Source organism: Monodon monoceros, unplaced genomic scaffold, assembly GCF_005190385.1.
Source record: "Monodon monoceros isolate NGI ecotype Baffin Bay Population unplaced genomic scaffold, NGI_Narwhal_1 Super_Scaffold_5, whole genome shotgun sequence".
Lineage (NCBI taxonomy): Eukaryota > Metazoa > Chordata > Mammalia > Artiodactyla > Monodontidae > Monodon > Monodon monoceros.
In genome coordinates, this window is record NW_021703782.1 from 86,174,095 (window position 1) to 86,189,143 (window position 15,049).

General features: G+C 37.6%; 2 protein-coding genes across 5 annotated transcripts in view; both read left to right on the plus strand.

The window, feature by feature from the left end:
• Window positions 1–15,049, plus strand: part of FKTN (fukutin) — an 89,932-nt gene that overhangs the window by 49,290 nt on the left and 25,593 nt on the right. The window contains exons 9-10 of one of the 4 annotated variants that reach the window (XM_029203207.1): window positions 4,962–5,059; window positions 14,421–14,518. In XM_029203207.1, the coding sequence (XP_029059040.1) occupies window positions 4,962–5,059; window positions 14,421–14,518 (196 nt within the window). Of the gene's footprint in view, window positions 1–4,961; window positions 10,481–14,420; window positions 14,519–15,049 lie in introns of those variants that run through there. The other 3 variants (XR_003790822.1, XM_029203206.1, XM_029203208.1) reach the window with 3 other exon arrangements.
• Window positions 5,035–15,049, plus strand: part of TAL2 (TAL bHLH transcription factor 2) — a 36,197-nt gene continuing 26,182 nt past the window's right edge. Inside the window, exon 1 of the mRNA XM_029203209.1 lies at window positions 5,035–5,059. The gene's annotated coding sequence lies outside the window, so the exon portion shown is untranslated. The remainder of the gene's footprint in view (window positions 5,060–15,049) is intronic.

A 15,049-nucleotide genomic window follows, 5' to 3' on the forward strand; every position in this document is an offset into this window, starting at 1 on the left:
TAAAAGTTGATCATGTACTACAACGTGAAGGCAATCTCAGTACATTTGAAAGCATTAATAAAATTCTTGTGAGGTGTGTGTGTATGAGTGTAATTCTCCACATTAACAGATTAAAGGGAAAAAAAAAACTATGATTATTTCAGTAGATGGCATTGTATGACCACAGTGGAATTGAATTAGAAATCAAGAATTAAAAGACATCTTTAAAAAGTGTGGAAGCTTTAAAATGTCCTCTTTAATAACTAATGAATTAAAAAGGAGATCATACTGGAAATTACAAAAGTTTTAGGATTCAAATAGGATGCAGTTAAGAGGATAGAGGTAAACTTGTAACCTTAAAAACAATAAGTATTTCAATGGCTGTTGTGAGGTACCCCGTATGGGGGCCTCGTAATCTAATTCAGACTCACCCACACCCCCAACCCCATCCTCTAAAAAGTAGCGCGGAGGGAAGCCCATCAGTGGGGCACAAGCTGAGTGCATTTAGTCACTCCTTCCCATGTCCCTTGGAATGGTCTGAGACTAGGAGGAAAAAAAAACAAGTATGAAAGAATAGGTTTGAAAAAATTAAGCTACCAACTGAAGAGATGAAAAGAACAGCACAGTCAGCCTAAGGAAAGTGAAGGAAGGAAACCAAGAGAAGAAATTAATAAAATAAAAACCAAACAGTATCATGGGAATTCCCTGGCAGTCCAGTGGTTAGGACTCCGTGCTTTTGCTGCCAAGGGCCTGGGTTCGATCCTGAGTGGGGGAACTTAGATCCTGCAAGACATGTGGCTCTGCCAAAAAAAGAAAAAAAAGAAAGAAAAACTCTCAAAGATGAACAAATCCAAATGCTAGTTCTTAAGATAACAAATTATAAAAGTAGTAAACTAAGTAGACATCTAGCAAGATTGATCCAAAACAACTGTGTTACACTGACTCAAAAGAAAATGCTATGGACAACTAAGACAACAGTCTAAAATGCGATATTAGATAAAATGTGAAAATGACAAAATTTTAACTCAAGAAGTTCTAAATAACTTATTAAAGAAATTGAATTACTAATCAAAAATCCTCCTTTCCCCTTTTTTTCCCTACCAAAAGATCTAGAAAGTTTACAGGAAAGTTTTACCATGCCTTCACAGGATAGATTATTCCCTTATTTTGGGGAAAAAAAAAGAAAACTGCTTTAAGCAATTCATTTTATGACTGATAGCAAAACTGGACTCGGACAGTACCAAAAAAAAAATTTTAAGGGAAATTACTGTCTTAGTGAACACAAATGAAAATATCCTGAATGAAAAACAAATGAATAGAATTTTGTAGTGTGTGTATGTATTAGTGTAATTCTCAACACTTGAAAGATTAAAGGGAGAAAAAAGTATGTGATTGTTTCAATAGATGACATTAAAAACATTCGATACATTTCATAATTAACAACAACAACAACAAAAGGCCTTTTAGTAAACTTGGACTAAAGGGGATCTGAAATTTTTTTAACCTAATAAAGGGAATATGCCAAAAATCTAGAGTGAGCAATCGTATTTAATGGTAAAACTTTAGAAGCCTTTCTGTTAAAATCAGAAAAAAACATAAGAATGCATGCTGTCCCTGCTTTAATTAAGCAGTGTGCTGGAGGGCTTAGGCACTGGAATAACACAAGAAAAAGAAATTAAGAGTTAAAAGAAGAGACAAAATTGGTAATGAGAATAAACTATTGTGTTGTTTTGCAGGAAATTCTTGTTTAAAAAAGCTCTGCTGTTCCAACTCTAGAGTTTAATGCAAACTTATGTTTAAAAAGGTCAGATTCAGTTGTCATTGATGATGTCTCTCTCTCACTTAGCCTAGCTAACTAATTAACAGTAAAAACAGCACTTTTCATTTAGCAATTATGTTTTTAGGTGGTACAGTTAAACTGATGAAATTACTTTATCCAACCACCAATAAGTAGTTTTACAGATTTTAAGGATGTCTGTGAGGGAAAAAATGGTCTTCTCCAACTAACTCTTAATTATAACTACTGCTTTTTGCAAAAATAAAAAGAAGTAAAAGTGGTATGAACTAGAAAATGAATGGAAGGATTTTGTGTGTGTGTGATAAGATCCCTTGAATTTATATTCTGATTTGGGGTTGTTTAGTCTGAATTTAAATCTGTTCACATTTTGGATCCTATCTCAGAGCTTTAAAGTACAAACTACTTAGGAGAACTTAATGTGGGCTTTAAAAGCTAAGGTAACATTGACTCTAATTATAGTCTTAGTCATTATTTACTGGTAACCTGGACAGGGTACATGGCATGTGCTGTTCTGAGTCACTCACCCTCCCTTTTCCTCTCCACAATCCCGTTTTACAATCAGTTTTCACATTTTATTGTTTATCTTCCCTCTTCTCCTAGGAAGCTGGAATTTTCTTTTTGCTGAAAGGCTTGAAAATTATTTGGTGAAAATAAAACCACAAAGATAGCTTAGGGATGTTTTTATTAAGGAACAAAAATTAACATTTGAGTTAAATTGTCTTTGAGTAATTTTAAGATTGCTTATATGTTTTAAATGTTTTGTTTTTGTTCATAAATCTTTCATTGTTCAATGAAAGCTTTAAACGTTTCATTTTATAAAAGCTTTTATAAAATTTGTAGTATTCTCATCCATTGTATCATCCTGGACTTACGGTTTTTCTTTCTTTCATCCCTTTGATGAGACTGTAGAGGATTATATTTAAGAGGGACATTTCTTGGCCTATGTTACTAGATGGACCATGATTTCTGCCTCATTTCAGCTTCAGTGTGTCAACTTGATAGGATGGGACAGGTGGACATTCTGCTGACCAGCATCTTGATCGGGGAGGGTGGAGGCTAATGATGGATGGATATGTCTCACGACAAAATAAGCAAGTCCATGAATATGAGTGTGCGGAGTAAAATTGGGACCAGCAGATGGTGGAGCTGTGCTGTATCCTATTTCTTCCTCAGCTTTGAGCTTTGCTGTGGCCTTCTTTTCACAGAAGCCAGCTGGTATTGTCTGTGAACTGCCAGCACCTATTGGTTTGTGTAGAAGGGACTTGTTGCTTTCTTTAGAAATGTTCAGCCTCTCATTTTCATCTGTGGCTTTATGTTCATCTGGTGGTAAAATAATACTCAAAAGCAAAATATCTGAGAACTGACCTTTCCTTGGAGAACATCCCAGTTAGATCCCATTTCTGTAATCTGATTACACTTTGACATCTGGTTTTTCTCTGTTCCTTTTTTCTTTAATCCTCTGATATTTTAAATTTCTTTAATCTCTGCTATTGCCACTTTAAATCTCATTACTGAAGGTTCTTGCCATGTTGTGAAGAGAAGAAACATTTCTCAGAAAGCAACAACACAGAATATAGCATTAAAATATAAACTTAAATCTAACGAGCCTGCTAGTTTTAACTTTCCTTTGTAATATATAGAATTTCATTTACTGATCCAAAGTACCTTTAAGAAACATGGGGTTTTTTTAGTATAATTTCTGAAACTTACTAATTGAAATAATTCTGCTATAAGTTGAGTTAAATTCATTATAACTAGTGGGCTAGCTTAGAGATATTCTTTTACATTTGAGATGAAAAAAAGAAAGAAAGGCCAAAAAAAAAAAAAAAGTGGGTTCACGTGAGGGATGGAAGCAAGGGAGGAGCCTGGGAGAGCATCTTGGAGTTGTGCTTGCTCTGTTTCCCTGGAAAATCCATGCTGTGAAGGAAAAGAAGATTCACCTTACACATGTGATGCTTATTTTGGTTTTCTTTAGTTAGGTTCTTTTAGTAGCAGTTTGGATTTGATGGAGATTTAATGATGTGTAACCTATTAAAAATAAGCAAGAAAGAAGTAAGTTTGAGGCTGAGAACAGAAATTAAGAAGGGGAGGTGATAAAATAAAAGGCAGAGCAGGAAGAAGGTGGTTTGTATAACTGTTTCCTTTAAGAGAAGTATTGTTGAAGTACAGTAGATCCAAGCATTAGATCTCTATTCCTGCATCTGAGGAGGGGGTGGGGTGTGAAGCTTTGCTCAAAAAGCCAACATATAGTGGGTCTTACCATGTTCACGTATTGTGGTATGAAATTCTTATTACTGTGCGAGTTAGGAAAGGAGTTTGAGAAATATCCTGACTGATCCTGGGAATTTCTCCTTCAGCTATCTAAGGTCATCAAAAGCCATCTGGGACCACAGTGAAACCCAGGAGACAGGAATTAACATGTCCTCTCACAAACACACAAGCATTTATGATGCTATTGCTGGAGAATGTCATACATTGCCAGGATTGATTCAGGTTCTCTGGCTAACTAGGAGGGTTTTGTTTCCTCTCTCACTGCTACGTGCCTCCCTCCATGTACTACGAATTCCAAGTATTAGAAATGTAGTCAAAAAGAATATTTATCAGTATTTAAGGAATGGCCACAACCAAATCCAAGCACTTCCCCAGGGTTTTCTGACCTCTATCATTTTCCTCCATCTTTTGACAACTTTTTGCTTTGACTTCATTCTCAGACCGGCTGTCCCTGCTAACAGCAAAGATGGCCACTAGCAGTGCTCAGTTTCCATCCTACAGCTTAGAAACCTCAGCAGAAGAACACTTCTTCCCCTGATAGTTCCAAAAGAAATTCTAAGGCTGATTTTCATTTGCCTAATTTGTGTAAATTTCCATCCCTGACCCAATAACTATAATTTTCTGGTTAGGCCTGAGTCTTTTTTACCCATCTCTGGGGCCTAGGGGTCAGGTCAGCCCCTCCTGACCCATATGGACTGGGAATAGGGGAGATAAATTGGGGTGCTATTGCCATTTGAAGAAGAAAGAGATACTGGACAGTCAGAAACAGCAAAAGGTCCCCTGTGTCTATCCCCAAAGCTATTTAGTGGAAGAGGACTGTCCTTTAGCCAAGAGTACACTAGTTGTGGGTTCTTTAGCTAAAACTTCTGCTGTTGGAGCCTAACGCCTCTCCACATTGCCTGTTTTGCCACAGATACCTGTTTCCCAAGTTTACACTGTGCTGGACCGAGTTTGTAGACATGAAGGTTCGTGTGCCCTGTGAAACCATCGAGTACATCGAAGCCAACTATGGTAAGACCTGGAAGGTTCCTGTGAGGACATGGGACTGGAAACGCTCTCCCCACAATGTGCAGCCCAATGGAGTCTGGCCCATTTCTGAGTGGGATGAGGTTATCCAGTTGTACTGACACAGTAGGTTGAAATGGTGGAATTCCCCTCCTGCACAAAAGGGAGATGACTGTTTAAAAGGATACGTGTCTACTTGTCAAACATAAGTAGGAGCCAAAGAAAAATGACAAGTTTGAAGATACAGAGAGAGTCCTAACTCCTGAGCCAACTGATTTAATTCTCTCATTTTACATTTATTAAAGAGTCTCCATGTACCAGGTACAGTGCTAGGTTACAGTGGAGAAGCAGAGATGAGTGAGACAGATGCCTGCCTCTTTTCCCCCTACCTTTGGTAAGCACCCCAATTTTCCTTTGAGGGAAACACCTTCACCCTTTGAAGAGCTTATATAGAATATGAAGTGTTCTGTAAGTGCTTTCAAAATGTTAAATAATTAACATTTTGGAAGATGGGCTTACCAGGTGCAGCTAAGGAAGGATATACTAGTAAAAAAAAATAACCCGTGTAAGCTTGTATGTTAGGGCTACTTTTAAGGTGTGGAGGCTGAGTTAATATTCAAGTGATCAGACTTTAGGTGACATCAAGAAAAGATGCTAGCAGATTCCTGTTACAAGCACCCTGATGTGGAATTGATTTAGAGCACAGAGCATTGTATAAGAGAATGACAGCTTATTTCTAGCCTTGTCAAAGGTACGTAAATTTCCATACACCTTCTATTTTCATATCTGAAGTGAAAAGAAAGCTTATGCCTGTGTGATGCTTAAATTTCCAGCGATTGTGAGAATATTTTCACTGACCTGATAATACTTGTTTGACAAATCACTCAAGTGAGACCATGCTACCAGACATGATATTGAAAGGGTGGTGATTTCATAAAACATATTTTCCTTACTTCATTCTCAATCAATAGGTAAACTATGAGCAATTCATGGTCATTTAATATTTTCTGAGTTTATAACCCTTGTACTCCAATTCTAATGTTAACCCTAAAGTGTTAATAGAAATACCTCCACTTTTTCTAAAGGTACTCCTCAGTGTATTCATTCATCAATCGTAGCTCCATATCTTTCACTTATAGCCTATAAACCAATTTCCATGGTATGTAAACCTGCCTGTTCACTCTCCTCTTCCAGCACTACATCAGGACTCCGAAATACAGATAAGTGGCAAACCTGGCAGCTGTTCCCCACCCCAGATCATAGTATTTGCAAAGTTTGTATTGGTTCCTAGTTGTCCTATCTATTGAATATCAATGGGGCAAGAACTCAGACATCCCTACTTTGTCAAGTAGCGCCCACTCTGAAACCCTCCAGTTTCCTTTTTCCCCTCAAGATATGTCCCTGAGTGGACTGGGATGGCTGTGTCTCCCTATCTCTTCACGAGTCACTTTAATTATATATTGTAAGTGACAGGTAAAGGGATATTAGGCACAGAGCATTGCTATCTTTTTCTTTGCCCAGGATAGGAAGCTAAGTCTTATATTTTATGTAGGTTGCTTAGGACTACTTTCTGGACCAGATTGGAAGATTTTCGTGAAAACTAGAGAATAATAGGAACGTCAGAAATGGAAACCAGAAGGTCTGAGAGAATGGGCTGATAGTTTTCCTAAAACAAAGTTGGGGAAACCTACAAGCTACAACCACCCCACTCCAAATTTTAAAAACAGCAAAAACTTTTTTTTGATAAATGGTAAGCAATGACCTTCCTCTCTTAGGATGAGCTTTCAGTGCATAGTCACTGGGTCTTCTTATAAAAACCTAACATAATTTAGGTTTTCAGGTAACCTTTATAGATTACCAGTAAACTTGTCCCCAAATGACAGGCCATTGTAATCAGCTTTCTTTTTGCTAGAAAATCAGCCCATGGAAATCATACCCAAATTCTAAATAGTTGAACCTAATTTTTTTTTTATGGTTGAAAAAATGTAACAGGTAATAATAGTGTTCCCGGGCAAAATCCACCCTGTTTATTGAGGACCATTTGCTCGTACTTAGCGTCTAAAAGTGCATTTCTGCCCATTTCAAATTGGGACGCCCACTGTTTGCCAGGGGGTGTCTTACCCACCCCCTGTTTAGGTTATTTCTTTTTATCTGTCCCCGGAGTTCAAGGTCTTGAAGCATTCAAATATCTAAGCTAACTTGGCCGCATGGACAGAGGTTCCATATACATCCCTCTACAGACCACTGGCTGCTAGAATACCTTTTTTGACTGCCTTCTGGTTTCACAGAGTTCAGATATTGGGGCCTACCCTAACTTGGGAGAATGAAAGCCCTTCCCCAAACTCTGAAAGCCACGCTTGCTCTGTTACAGATTCAGCTACACTTCATCCTATACTTCTTAATTGTTGCACTCTGCTGAGTGTCCAGAGACCTTGGCTCTACCATCAACACCTCATCAGATCACTTTTCTTTCCTCACCTGAGTATTCCAATAATAATTCTCCTAATCTGTCCACTTCCAGGTACAGTTTGCCTGGCTTACCAGGAGAAAACCTCTTATATTAACTTGTTTAGCACCCATGGATGTCCCCAGAGAGGTCCTGAGAGTCAAGACTGACAACCTCTCACTTGACAACCAGGTGACCACTCAGTCCTTCTCTAAGCAGGGAGCACTTGTCCTTCTCTCCTCTGCTGCAGCTGCTGACCTCTGGATCCTGGAATAAAACCTCAGTTCTCCAAACTGAGCATCCCTGAGAAGCTGGGCAGTGGGGCAAACCCTGAAATATGACCACTAGGTGGCAGAATGTGTGCCACCATTCCCCCCAGACAAGTTAACACTCAAGCGAAAATCATCTTGCTCTTGAGCCTTAAGGGCCAGAGGGGCCCTCACTGCAACACTCATTCTAACCCTTTTATTGTATAGCTAAATAAATAAGCACAGAAAGGAGTGATTTGAGCAAGAAAGAGTTGAGGCTCTAAGGGTGCCATGACTCCCAGCACATGCCTGTTTCACTGATCACAGCACAACATCTTTAGCCCTGCTTGACATGCTTGACGGAGAAGTTTTCAGGATGTTTTTGCCATCACCCACTTAATATCTTTCTGCTCAAATTTAGAGTCTGAGGTGACGAAGGAAGAGTGTTTTGTCCAAAATGCTTACACTGTCTTCATACCTTTATCTAAAACATGCCTTATCTCCAAAAGGTGAAATAGTTCATATTTGGAGGCATCAGCCTTTGGTCATTACATTTTTAATATCCAGGAGTACCTGATTCCCTTAGGCTCACGATGTGTCCCATTTCTGCTTACCTCTCTACTTCCCCAGGAAACCATTAGCACCAATCTAGTAAGTGCCCATTTCTGAAGATTCCCTCCTCTTCTTCTTTACTGATAGTCTCTTATGGAGGATCCAAGAAATTGAGAATAGATTATGCTCATTTCTCTTTTTTTTTTTTTGTGACCCTAAACCGTTGTTTCTAGCCTTACAGGCTACAAAGCTTCAAATGGCACATAGGACAGCAAGGTGTTACACAGGAAAGCAGGGGTAGACTGGGGACCAGAGCTGCATCTGGGAAACACACTTGGAATGAATTCCCACATTTCAATAAACCCTCACCCAATGTCAAAAGCCTAAGGCTGCAGATGTTTCTAAGTCTCCCCCTAGTTTCACCTTCTGAAAAATGAACAGTTCCTTCATTCTTAGTATTATAAATCCCCTGGGGAAACTTCCCCTCAAAACGCGATCAGAGAAAGTGCCACATTCCCACCTTCTAAAACACAGCCATCATTTGTAACAACTTTAAAGCATGGGAAAATCTCTATTTCTTGACCATTCAAAAGGATTTCTCTGAAGAAATGCCCCAGCAGCTACTTCTCTTTCCTCCTCCTCTGTCACTAAGACCCGGGCTAAGTCACCTCTAACATGTCACTTAGGGAAAGTGCCATGTTAGCATAAAAGGGCACAAAGTTTTGAATTAGGCCTGAGTTTGAATCCCAGCTTCATTGTGTGGGATTTATGGTGGGGACCTCTTAGCCTCAATTTCCACATGAGTGAATTGGCAAAATGAAGAATACTTCTAAGGGGTTTTAGTTAGGATTAAATGAAATATAAAGTGCTTAGTATCAGGCCTAGAATTAGGTAATACTCAAGAAATGTTCCATTTCTTGTTTCCAAATCCTTTTTCTAATTATTCTTCAAATGGGATTAAAGAAACTGTGGTGGGACACAAACCTCACTCAGAAGGTTGCATGACTGAATTTGCTTAGGGGAAAAAAAAATCATTTCATTATAACAAGGCATTAAAGGACAAATTGTATGGTTGATGAATTCAGAGACATGACCAAGTTGCCTCCTACTCTAAATAGAACAAGTATTTTCATTTTATTGGTGAAGCTGTTGTCCTCTAGGGTCTCCTTATGCTATCCCCATATGCTACCTAGTTCCCGGGTCCCAAGCAGGTCACTCTCCGTACCTCCCTAGATTTGGTGCTTGGTCTGCCCTGGACTTCTGTTTCAGTAATCTAGCTTTTCATGGAGGTGAACCCTCACCTTCTTGTTAGAAAATCTGTGCCAGCCAAAGTCAGATATAAGCCATGATTTGGAGAGGGAAAGAATTTGGAATACTTAGTTTCACTTAATTATCTGTGCTGATGAATGCTTATGTCAGTATTAATAAACGGGAATTGAAAATACTCTTTTCTACCTTCTTCCCCCACATTTGTGTTTCTGTCTCAACTAGGCAAGAATCAACAGGGTATGTGATACTATTTTAAGCTGCTCCACATCAGACTGAAATCCTAATTATAGTTTATAAGTCAAACAGACCAATTCAATAGTGATGCTTTTTGTATGGTACCTGTGCTAAAGTAGACAAGTATACATTTTTCTATGAGAAATCTGTTTCTATATTCTCAGAACTTATATCTTAGAATGCCTTCCTTGCCGTCCTCCAACCCAACCAATGCAGAGATTATGTCGGAACCCGTGAGCCACCCAAGCTGCTGTGTTCTTATGCACAGCTCTCACAGTGGGGCTGAAAGGCAGTATGAGGAGAATTAGAAGTGCTGTATTTTGTTCTATAAAACAATAAACTACTGTCTCATGTACCATTAAGAAAATTACAAGAGTATGCAGACTTATGATGGCTCATTCAGAGCATGGGGAATAGTTCATGTGTTTGTTAAATGAAAATCATATGTAGCTATTTATGTATCCCACATCATAACCAGAAAAACGTGTTTGTGAATTTTCTAAACAAAGTGATATTTTAAACATGAGTAAATTTCAGTGTATGCTTACCAGTTTACTTTGACTTTATCTTCAGGTACAGATAGTTTGTGGTACTACTGAAAATGCCTTTAATATTATTATTTTGATCAGGATTTGTAATATATAATCCAGTTTGGGACGATGAATAAAATTTTTCTAATCACTTGAGATATTTTGTGTTTATTTTTGCAGCTTGCAGTAGAAATAATAGCCACTAACATTCATAAGCTATCTAGTAAAATAGTAATCTTGCCACCAGTACATTACTTCTAAATTAAGGTGAGATAGGTTGTATGGGTGGACCCTAATCCAATATGATTGGTATCCTTATAAGAAGAGATTAAGATACAGACAAACACAGAGGGACGATCAAGTGAAGATTTAGGGAGAAGATGGCCATCTACAAGCCAAGGAAAGAGGCCCTCAGAAGAAACCAGTCCTGCCAACACCTTGATCTTAGACTTCTAGCCTCCAGAACTGTGAGAAAAGAAACTTGTTTTAAGCCATCTGGTCTGTCATACTTCGTTAGGCAGCCCTAGCAAACTAATGCAGTAATCAAGGCAGAATGGTATTGGTAGAGGCATAGACGCATAGATCAATGGAACAGAAAAAAAGAACCTAGAAATTGGCATACAAATATGCTCAACTGATTTTTGACAAAAGTGCAAAAGCAATTCAATGGAGGAAGGATAGTCTTTTGAACAATTGGTACGAGAGCAATTGGACAGCCAAAGGCAAAAAAAAAAAAAACAACAAAAAGCCTCATACTTTATATAAAAATGAACTCAAAATGTATCATGTACTTAAATGTAAAATATAAAACAATGAAACTCTAAGGGGAAAAAAAGAAAATTTTCATGATCTGGGGCTAGACAAAGAGTTCTTTCTTAGACTTCATACCAAAAGCACAATCAGTAAAAGGAGAAATTGATAAATTGTACTTCATCAAAATTGAAAACTGCTGCTTTGCAAAAGCTTACAAGAAGAGGATGAAAAGTCAAGCTACAGACTAGTAGGAAATATTTGCAAACTACATATCTGAAAGAAGACTAGTATCTAGAATGTATTAAAGAAAACACTCAACAGTTTTTTAAAAATCCTTAGAAAATGAGCAAGAGATATGAACAGACATTTCACTGGAGAGGCTATACAGATGGCAAATAAGCACATTAAAAAGATGTTCAGCATCGTTAGCCAAATAGCCAAAAGCAATAGCCAAAGCAATCCTGGGAAAGAAGAAAAAAGCTGGAAGCATCACACTTCCTGATTTCAAGCTATATTATTACCATATACAATGCTGTAGTAATCAAAACAGTATGGTACTGGCATTTAAAAAGACACATAGACCAATGGAATAGAATTGAGAGCCCAGAAATAAACCCATGCATATACAATCAACTAATATTTGACAGGGGAGCCAAGAATACTCAATAGAGAAAATATAGTCTTTAAATAAGTGGGGCTGGGAAAATTTGGATAATCACATGCAAAAGAATGAAACTAGATCCCTACATCACACCAGTCAAAATTAACTCAACATGGATTGAAAACCTAGATATGAGACCTGAAACCATGAACTCCTAGAAGAACACATAGGGAAAAAGTTCCTTGACATTGGTCTTGTCAGTGATATGACACCAAAAGCATAGTCAACAAAAACAAAAATAAACAAGTGGGACTACATCAAACCAAAAAGCTTCTGAGCAGAAAACAACAAAATGAAAGGCAACCTATGAGTTGGAAATAAATATTTGCAAATCATATGTATAATAAGGGGTTAATATCCGAAATATATAAGGAACTCATACAACTCAATAGCAAAAACACATCCAATTTTTAAAGTGGGCAAAGGAACTGAAACATTTTTCTAAAGAAGAAATTCTAATGGCTAACAGATACATGAAAAATTGCTCAACATCACTAATCATCAGGAAGATGGAGATCAAAACCACAGTGAGATAGATATCACCTTACACCTGTTAGAATGGCTATTATCAAAGAAGTCAAGAGCTAACAAGGGCATGTGAGGATGTGGAGAAAGGAAAACCTTGTATACTGTTGGTGGGACTGTAAACTGGTACAGCCACTCTGGAAAACAGTTTGGAGTTTCCTCAAAAAATTAAAAATAGAACGATACGATCCAGCAATTCCACTTCTGGGTATATATTCGAAGGGAATGACATTACTATCCTGAAGGAATATCTGCACCCCCTGTTCACTGCAGCTTTATTTACAATAGCCAAGGTATGGAAATAACCTAAGTGTCTATCAACAGATGAATGGATAAGAAGATGTGGTATATATATAGAATGGAATATTATTCAGCCACAAGAAAGAGGAAGTCCTGCCATTTGTGACAACATAGGTGGACCTTGAGGGCATTATGTTAAGGAAAAAAAGTCAGAAAAAGACATGCTGTATGATTGCATATGTAGATTCTAATAAACAAACAAACTCAGAGAACAGATTGGTGGTTGCCAGAAGCAGGGGGTAGGGGCTGGGGTAATTAGTTGAAGGTGGTCAAAAGATACAAACTTCCAGATATAAGTAAGCTCTGGGGATGTAATGTACAGCATGATAACTGTAGTTAGCAATACTATATTGTATATTTGAAAGCTGCTAAGAGAGCAGATCTTAAAAGTTCTCATCACAAGAAAACAAAAATTTCTAACTGAGGTAATGGATGTTGACTTATGGTGGTAATCATTTCACAATATGTACATATATCAAATCATCGTTGTACACCTTAAACTTATACAATGTTATATGTCAGTTATATCTCAATAAAACGGGGAAGGGGAAGAAGTTACAATTTTTCTTTGTCATAATTTCTCCCATGAACACATCATGTGATCTTCCTGAAGTAAATATTAATAAACCAGATCTTGCTCAGCTAATAATTAGAAACCATTTTCTGTGTTGTCACTGGTATGAGCTTACAGGTGTTCAGCTGGTGTCAGCTCTGCCACATCATACTTTGTGTTTTGGGATCTTATTTTTTTTCCTTGGACACAAAAATACAAAATCTGCTGAATTTCAGCATATTCCTCTTCCTTAATAAATCATTTTCTAGAAATTTTGTGAAAATGTCCACCTTTACTGAAAATTACTACTACTCTTCTTTTTCTTTTTTTTTTTTTTTTTTTTTTGGCCATGCCATGTGGCTTGTGGGATCTTAGTTCCCCAACCAGGAATTGAACCCGAGCCCCAGCAGTGAAAGCACAGAATCTAACCACTGGACTGCCAGGGAATTCCCTACTCCTTTTATTTCTAATCTAAATTGGTATCTTCCCAGTTCCTCTTTAATAAAGTTTCCCTTACTAGTCCCCCTGTAACAAATACCAAAACTATATATCAACTTCTAAGTAAAGGTGGTAAGTGTAAAAACATTTTCTGGAAGGAGTTAAAGTTGTCAATGATAGAGAAGTAAAGATAGAGGACTACAGTACTGATAACTAATAAACTTAAAAAAAATGTTCAACATTGTTAACCATCAGGGAAATGCAAATTACAACCACAACGAGATATCACTGCACAGCTATTAGGATGGCTAAAATTTTAAATAGTGAAAACACCAAATACTGTAGTTGTCTCTCTTATGGTTTCTTTTTAAATGTGTTCTTTGCACCATTGTTTGACTATGATTTTACTAGAGTGTCCTTAAACATTTTATAAACGTTCATAATATGTAACACTCTTCATAATAAAATTAAAAGGAATAATCTTGTCTCAGTCTTTGGAAGACAGATTTTTAGCTTTTTGTTTTGTTTTTCTCTTTTTCTCCTCCAATTCTTTATTGATTTACTCTGCAAATTTAATAATCCTCTTTAAAATTTATTTTCTCATTCTGTTGTGTCCTTTATAGTTGACTTTTCCCCAAGAATATTCATCAGCAAAAGCCCTTTAGCAGCTGGTGTCATTGTTCTTAGGTCTCTAACTTTAACTAATTTCATATTTATCACCAGTTTTTTTTAATTTAAATTCTTTTTTTTTTTCTAGTTAGTCTCAATACTTTGGAGAATATTTTCTAGAGAATACTGCAGGAAAGGTGACTGGTTGACTAATTTTCTGAAAATGTATTACCACCAAATGTCTTTCAGGTGTCTTAGAGGAACGATCGTCGCATAGTTGGAGTGTGTATGAGTTTGTTTTGGAGCCTAAACTGTGCAACTGTTTAATCCAGCCAGATCCTGCTTAGAAAAACTGAAGGGTGAGCTCACAAAGCAAAAGGCTTAGCTTTTAAAAAGCTGTCCTCTCCTCATGTCATGCGGTCACAATTTGCTAGGAACCAGGTTTCCCCTATATCCTAGTGGAAGACCAGAGAATATCTACAACAGTGCTGTCAAACAGAGCATTCTCTGATACTAGAAATGACTCTGCCTGCACTGTCCAAGACAGTAACCACGAGCCACATGTGATCTTGAGCACTTGAAATGTGGCAAGTGCAAATGGGGAACTAAATGTTTACTTTGATTTTTTTTAAACATCTTTATTAGAGTATAATTGCTTTACAATGGTGTGTCAGTTTCTGCTTTATAACAAACTGAATCAGTTATACATATACATATGTCCCCATATCTCTTCCCTCTTGCATCTCCCTCCCTCCCACCCTCCCTATCCCACCCCTCTAGGTGGTCACAAAGCACCGAGCTGATCTCCCTGTGCTATGCGGCTCCTTCCCGCTAGCTATCTATTTTATGTTTGGTGGTGTATATATGTCCATGCCACT